The sequence below is a fragment of the Nomascus leucogenys genome, chromosome 21 (genome assembly GCF_006542625.1).
Source record: "Nomascus leucogenys isolate Asia chromosome 21, Asia_NLE_v1, whole genome shotgun sequence".
Taxonomy (NCBI): Eukaryota; Metazoa; Chordata; class Mammalia; order Primates; family Hylobatidae; genus Nomascus; species Nomascus leucogenys.
Window position 1 is genome coordinate 19,551,808 of NC_044401.1, and position 8,144 is coordinate 19,559,951.

Genomic DNA, 8,144 nt, shown 5'->3' on the forward strand with positions numbered 1-8,144 from the left:
CCTCGGCCTCTCACAGTGCTGGGATTACAGACTTGAGCCGCTGCACCCGGCCGCCTTTTTTTTTTTTTTTTTTTTTTTCCTGATACGGAGTTTTGCTCTTCTTGCCCAGGCTGGAGTGCAGTGGCACGATCTTGGCTAAATGCAACCTCTGCCTCCCGGGTTCAAGCGATTCTCCTGCCTCAGCCTCCCAAGGAGCTGGGATTACAGGCGTGCGCCACCACGCCCAGCTAATTTTTGTATTTTTAGTAGAGAAGGGGTTTCGCCATTTTGGCCAGGCTGGGCTGGAACTCCTGACCTCAGGTGATCTGCCCACCTCGGCCTCCCAAAGTGCCAGGATTACAGGCGTGAGCCGCCACGTCTGGCCACCTAACATCATTCTTAAGACTGGTTACGGGCCGGGCGCAGTGGCTCACGCCTGTAATCCTAGCACTTTGGGAGACCGAGTGGATCACCTGAGGTCAAGACTTTGGGACCGGCCGGGCGCGGTGGCTCATGCTTGTAATCCCAGCACTTTGGGAGGCCGAGGCGGGCGGATCACGAGGTCAGGAGATCGAGACCACGGTGAAACCCCGTCTCTACTAAAAAAATACAAAAAATTAGCCAGGCGTGGTGGCGGGCGCCTGTAGTCCCAGCTACTCGGAGAGGCTGAGGCAGAAGATATGGCTTGAACCCGGGAGGCGGAGCTTGCAGTGAGCCGAGATTGCGCCACTGCACTCCAGCCTGGGCGACAGAGTGAGACTCCGTCTCAAAAAAAAAAAAAAAAAAAAAAAAAAAAAAGTTTGGGACCAGCCTGGACAACATGGTGAAACCCCATCTCTACTAAAAATACAAAAATTAGCCGAGTGTGGTGGCAGGCGCCTGTAATCCCAGCTACTGGGGAGGCTGAGGCAGGAGAATCGTTTGAACCCGGGGGGCGGAGGTTGCAGTGAGCCGACACCGCGCCACTTCACTCCAGCCTGGGTGAAACAGCGAAACTGTCTCAAGAAAAAAAAAAAAAAAAAAAGACTAGTTCCAACACAATTGTACAGTTTTCATAATATTAGTCAGCCAACTTGTTAGACATTCCAAATATCTTCAACCAGCTATCTTATAAAACCTTTTTAGGATGAGTTGCATACATAGAAAGCAGAAATCAATCATTAGTTTCCTAGTCATATACTGCAGCCTCCCACAGAATTCATGAATTGCCTGTGGCCACTCCTCGTCATACGATGAAATATGTAGCATCATAGGAGGGCTCAACAGATTGAGCCCTTGGCCTCCCAGCGGGGCTCCACCGACCCCCTCAACTTCACTAGGCAGCAACTCCGAATTGTAGTTCTTAGGCGGGTAACTTAATAGGAATTTTGGAAACTGAATGAGCTCGTGTTTGCAAAGCCTTTGGCATAATTCCCGGCACAGAGAAAGCGCTCAAAGAATGTTAATTATAATTAATGCAAAGCGCCAACGTGCACTGTTCGATTCGCACAGCCTGAGAAACGGTTCGGTTGTCATTACTTTCTTATAAATTGTTAAACTATTAATTTGTTTGGTTGAGGAAATGGGCCAACAGGGAAGGCAAAATGTGACTTGTTTTACCTGCGGGGCATTCGTCTTTGGGTCTCTTCATGAGAAGAGAGGACACCTTTCTCTTCAGTTCACATTCCCCGCAGCCGGAAGATAGCTCTAGAATACTTGGCTGTAGGAGAGACAGAATGGGCCGGGCGCAGTAGCTCACGCCTGTAATCCCAACATTTTGGGAGGCCGAGGAGGGCGGATCACCTGAGGTCAGGAGTTCGAGACCAGCCTGACCAACATGGAGAAACTCCGTCTCTACTAAAAATACAAAATTAGCCGGACGTGGTGGCACATGCCTGTAATCCCAGCTACTAGGGAGGGTGACGCAGGAGAATCGCTTGAACCTGGGAGGCGGAAGTTGCTGTGAGCCGAGATCGCGCCATTGCACCCCAGCCTGGGTAACAAGAGCGAAACTCCGTCTCAAGAAAAAAAAAAGAGAGAGAGAGAGAGAGAGACAGAATGACTCATAAACCAACCGTCTGCCTGCCTTTTTGGCACGCCCTCTGGGCCCGAGAATCCTCCAGCAGCCTCTGGAAGAATTCCGCCAGAGAAAATCAGTTGTCACGGAAAAAGAGATCTTTCGCCTCGCGATGATTACGTCATCAAGGAGCGCCAGGAACATCGAAGGATATTGGGGGAGGAGATTTCCGGCCCCCAATCCTGGTCACGACCTTATAAGGTCTCTTCCCATAATTCTCTCTTTCTTTTCGCCATCTTTTCTCTTTCCGTGGAGCTGTCGCCATGAAGTAAGCACGACCCGTGGTTCCCAATCGGCTTACATCCTCGGGCAGAACGCCTCTCTGTCGTCCCTGGCATGGCTGTAGCCACCCTCCCTGATGGACTTTCACTTTTTGTTGCAGGGTCGAGCTGTGCAGTTTTAGCGGTTACAAGATCTACCCCGGACACGGGAGGCGCTACGCCAGGACCGACGGGAAGGTAAAAAGCGGCGTCGGCTTCACCTAGCTTCTTGTACTCCGAGGAGGAAAGGCTGGTCGAATTCGGTTTAGGCGGGTTTATTCCCCACATCACCATTGGCCTCTGGAAGTCTTCGTGGACGCTCTGTGGACTGGTCGTTAGGACCAGAAACCTCTAAGTGAACCAGCGTTATTTACTGTGAGCCAGGTCGGACATCAGGAGGGGTTTATGTAACTGATGTCCCGGTGTAAGGGAAATAACTGAGGTACCCAGGTACCCCTTGGAATCCCGGGACGGACAACAGCAGAATGTTTCCCAGAAGGACGTACCACACTGTCCTTTGCTATGAGCTAGATTTCCTGCTCTCGAGAAAAGACTAAACGCAAGGACCTTCATAGTGTGACACAGTTACCTGCCAGTTATGTGACAGCCTTTTGGTCCTCGTGGGCCTCAGTTTTGTAAAATGATAAGCCAGAACTAGCATATTGATCTAAGGATTCCAAGCTCACTCAGCCTCTTATACTTTGTTTAAATAGCAATTCCTTTGCATTTGTCACTCTAGGTTTTCCAGTTTCTTAATGCGAAATGCGAGTCGGCGTTCCTTTCCAAGAGGAATCCTCGGCAGATAAACTGGACTGTCCTCTACAGAAGGAAGCACAAAAAGGGACAGTCGGTAAGTGGAATACGTCTTGAGGTTGGGGGCTATCTCTTAAGTTGTTTAAGCTCTCTGAACGTTGGTTTTCTGCTCTGTAAAATTAAATCAGACTGTATGCGAAAGAGCTCTTAAACTGTAAAGCATCAGCGAAATGAAAAAGATATTATAAACTGTCTCTATATATCTAAGGCTAGCAGCAATACCGAGTTGAAATTTTAAAGTCAGATAAATTACGTTAAACACCTTTGTTTTATAGGGCCGGGTGGAAAGCCTTAGTTTTCCAGTGGGAGGAAATTGAGAAGTTACCACAATTTGGTTTTAATTGCAATATTTACAGGATTAGTCCTAACATAGCCAGTGGACTATGAACCAGTCCACCATACTAGTTCGTTCTCAAGACAATGGTTTTTCTGGTCCTTGTTAAGTGTCCTTTTAGCTGGGTTATACATGAGAAAAAGTTTTGAGTGCTATGGTAAGACTAGTATTCAGGAGGCTTGGGAATACTTACTGAGCACCCTCTGAATGAAAGACTTATAGGTATTGTGAGAAATAAATGCCATCAGACATAAAATATATTGAAAGTTCAGAGGATTGAGAAACCTAAAAGTGGGTATGACACACTTATTAGGGTGACTATTCAGGAAAAAAAAGGAATTACAGGTGTTGGTGAGGATGGGGAGAAATTGGAACCTTTGTGCATTGCTAAATATGCAGCAGCTGTGAAAAACCATTTGGTGTTTTCTCAAAAAGGTAAACATAAAAATTATCCCAGCAGTTCCACTTCTAAGTTATACCCTAAAACAGTTGGAAGGGGGGACTGCAGGGACTGTATAACTTGTACATCAATCAATGTCATAGCAAATCCGGGCTTGGTGGCAGCAGCTGTACTCTGGCTCCTCTGGAGGCCAAGGTGGGAGGATTGAGGCAACATAGGAGACCTTTAAAAAAAAAAAAAAAAGTTATTTAGATGGATAATGGTGATAGCTACACAGCACTATGAATGTACATAAGGCCACTATACTTTTTTTTTTTTTTTTTTTTTTTGAGACGGGTTCTCTGTTGCCCAGGCTGGAGAGCAATGGCAGGATCACAGCTCACTCCACCTCAACCTTCTGGGCTCAAGTGATCCTCCCACCTCAGCCTACCCCGTGGTCCACAGGCACATGCCACCATGGCCCAGCTATTTTTTAAATATATTTTGAGGAGACAGAAATCTTTGCGGTGTTGATCAATTTCGTCTCAGATTCTTGGGCTCAAGTAATCCTCCTGCCTTGGCCACCCAAAGTACTGGCATTACAGGCGTGAGCCATCCTGCAAAGCTAAATTATAATTTTAAAAGTTACAATGAGGCTGGGCATGGTGGCTCACACACCTGTAATCCCAGCACTTTGGGAGGCCGAGACGAGCGGATCATGAGGTCAGGAGTTCAAGAGCAGCCTGGCCCACAGAATGAAACCCCGTCTCTACTAAAAATAGAAAAAAATTAGCCGGGTGTGGTGGCAGGCGCCTGTAGTCCCAGCTACTTGGGAGGCTGAGGCAGGAGAATAGCTTGAACCCAGGAGGTGGAGGTTGCAGTGAGCTGAGATTGCACCACTGCACTCCAGCCTGGGTGACGGGGTGAGGCTCTGTCTCAAAAAAAAAAAAAAAAAAAAAAAAAAAAGTTAAAATGGGCCTAGTACAGTGCCTTATGCCTGTAATTCCAGCACTTTGGGAGGCCCAGGCAAGAGGATCCCTTGAGCTTGAGCCCAGGAGTTTGAAACCAACCTGGCAGTATAGTAGCAAAGACCCCAGTTTCTACTTAAAAAAATAGAAAACGCTGGGGATGGTGGCTTACACCTGTAATTCTAGCACTTGGGGAGGCCAAGGCGGACGGATTGCCTGAGCTCAGGAGTTAGAGACCAGCCTGGGCAACATGGTGAAACCTGGTTTCTACTAAGAATACAAAAATTAGCTGGGTGTGGTGGCGGGTACCTGTGATCCCAGCTACTCAGGAGGCTGAGGCAGAATTGCTTGAACCCCAGAGGTGGAGGCGGAGGTTGCAGTGAGCCAAGATCATGCCATTGCACTCCAGCCTGGGCAACAGAGCAAGGCTCAGTCTTTAAAAAAAAAAAAAAAAAAAAAGAAAGAAAAGAAAAGAAAAATGAAAAACCAAAAGGTTAAAATTGTCAACGTTACATTTTTACCACAATGAAAACAATGTTTAAGTGTTGGTTTGAGACAAAAATATTAAACAGGTAAATACTGCCATTTACTGTAGAAAAACTGCCATTTTACTGTAGAAACAGTAAGATTTCATCTTTCCAAAAAGTTTAAAATTAGGATGTCTAAACCACCAATGTGCCTTATTTTTGTTAAAAGCTTTTAAGATAATTTTGCATGTCAGTGCCTTAATAAACAACTTTTCAAATATACTTTGTTCTTGGACTTAAAGGTGCTCTGCAAGATCTTTTTCTTATAAATACTGTAGTATAGGTTTCCAATAATCTACAGAAAGCGTTAGATTCCACAATACCTTCTTAGACAAATCCTACCTAACATTTGGTGGCTCTCCTGTCAAATCATTGTCTAATTTATTTCTCCTAGTGACAGTCCTTTGAGTTAAAATAGCTGAATTTGATAATTTTTTCAATAAGTAAATTATTAAAAGTATAAACAGTCTTCATTTATACTGCTGTGCATTTAATGGAATAACCATTTTCCTCAGAGTTCAATTTTTTGTGTGTCTTTTTAAGGTAGTAAAAAAAAATGGCTAGGATTTGTAATAGAGGGCTTAATCCATAAGTGGAAAACATGTTTTATTTCAAATAATCATATGAATTATTTTTTGTTGAATATGAATCTTAAAATACTTTATTTGCCCTGTCTTAAAAACTTAATTTTTCCTCCCTCTAAATTCTTGAAGGAAGGTTCCTAAGTGTGCCCCCCATCTTTGTTTTGCAGGAAGAAATTCAAAAGAAAAGAACCCGCCGAGCAGTCAAATTCCAGAGGGCCATTACTGGTGCATCTCTTGCTGATATAATGGCCAAGAGGAATCAGAAACCTGAAGTTAGAAAGGCTCAACGAGAACAAGCTATTAGGTGACGAATGCTTTCATTATGAGCATTTTACTTATTGGGATGGATTTTAAGTTTGGGTCTTCAGTAATTAAAGTTACCATATAGTCTAATATATGTTAAGCTGATTTGGTGGTTAATGAAAATTATTGACAAACTTTTTGGATTTAGTCTACAAATAAATGGAGGTGGGGCAGGAAGGAACATGGTCATTGTACTTGTCCAGTACAGTCTAACTCTAATAAGAAGTTGTACCACTAAGGAGTAAAGTGCTTTTGCCTTAAGTTATTTTTACCCCACAGGGCTGCTAAGGAAGCAAAAAAGGCTAAGCAAGCATCTAAAAAGACAGCAATGGCTGCTGCTAAGGTAATTATGGGGTTTCTTTACTTTCTTGAACAATACCACAGGAACATTTCTTTTTCTTTTTTTGAGACGGAGTCTTGCTCTGTTGCCCAGGATGGAGTGCAGTGGCATGATCTGATCTCGGCTCACTGCAACCTCTGCCTCCCGGGTTCAAGTGATACTCCTGCCTCAGCCTCCCGAGTAGCTGGGTGTGCGCCATCACGCCTGGCTAATTTTTTTTTTTTTTTTTTTTTTAAAGTAGAGACTAGAGTTTCACCATGTTGGACAGGCTGGTCTTGAACTCTTGACCTCAGGTGATCTGCCCACCTCAGCCTCCCAAAGTGCTGGGATTACAAGTGTGAGCCACTGAGCACAGCTGGAAAATTTATTTTCAGTCTAAATTGTGATAAATGAAAGTTTCACAGTTTTAAAGTATTGAATGCAAGACTCATTTGGAAATGATGTTTGTAACCAATTACTTGGCCAGTGGTTCAGGTCTCCAGAGAGGTGGTCCTCTCCATAAGCCAAAGCATCTGTTACTGTTAGGAATTGGGAAAAATAAAGGTTGGCTTTTTATTTTTTTTTCCTTCAACACAGGGTCTCACTCTGTAGCCCAGCTGGAGTGCAGTGGCACAGTCACGGCTTGCTGCAGCCTCAACCTCCTGGGCTCAAGTGATCCTCCTGACTCAGTCCCTTAAGTAGCTGGGACTACAGGCAAGCGCTACCACGCCCAGCTAATAGGTATTTTAGTTGAGATGGTTTCGCCATGTTGCCCAGGCTGGCCTCAAACTCCTGAGCTCAAGTGATCCACCTGCTTTAGTGCCCCAAAGTGTTGGGATGAGCCCCTGCACCCTGCCTGGTTTTGAAAGTTACTGTGGTTATCTACATTGATAACATTGAGAAAAGCTGTGCTGTTAACTGAGAACTTTTCTGTGAGTTTCTGTTAGGATGCATTTCAGGATCCTACACTGCACTTGGTTGTGTCTCTTTATTTCCTCCAATCTGTCATGGTATCTTTGTCTTTCATTGTAAAGATGGGCTTTAAATATTTAAGGGGAGTCACATTAAAAGATTGGCATTAGGAATGCAGTTAAATTACTAAGAAAGTGATGTAACCTACATAAACAGTCTGGATGTGAGAGATGGGTAATAATAGGGTAACAAAAGTTTTGTGGAGTAATATCACGTTATCTTTTTACAGGCACCTACAAAGGCAGCACCTAAGCAAAAGATTGTGAAGCCTGTGAAAGTTTCAGCTCCCCGAGTTGGTGGAAAACGCTAAACTGGCAGATTAGATTTTTAAATAAAGATTGGATTATAACTCTAGGTTGTGCTGGATCTTTTTTTTCTTATAACAGGCATGTTGGACTTTACATGGTCACAGGTGAACTAGTAAAGAATGTAAGACATAGGTATTTTATTAAAAAGTCTATTGCTCAGGAATAATGCATCCTATAAAGTAAGCTTCTTCCTTGGAGAGAGGTTAAGCAAAATGTTGTAAGAAGATGAGTATGGTCAGATGCTACCTTGGCTTGGCTAGGGTGTATAGGGCACATTATAAAAACTTCATTGCCTTAACTTTTTGGTTACATTGCTGTATTAGGATGTTGCTGGTGCAGTGG

At 44.3% G+C, this 8,144-nt stretch overlaps 1 protein-coding gene across 1 annotated transcript; it reads left to right on the forward strand.

Moving 5' to 3' along the window:
* Window positions 1-2,196: 2,196 nt before the first annotated feature.
* On the forward strand, window positions 2,197-7,848 carry RPL24 (ribosomal protein L24). The gene is made up of 6 exons (XM_003261750.4): window positions 2,197-2,303; window positions 2,418-2,493; window positions 3,035-3,145; window positions 6,068-6,204; window positions 6,483-6,546; window positions 7,724-7,848. The coding sequence occupies exons 1-6, from the start codon at window positions 2,299-2,301 to the stop codon at window positions 7,802-7,804; spliced, it is 474 nt and encodes a 157-aa protein (XP_003261798.1). The 5' UTR covers window positions 2,197-2,298; the 3' UTR covers window positions 7,805-7,848.
* Window positions 7,849-8,144: the final 296 nt, after the last annotated feature.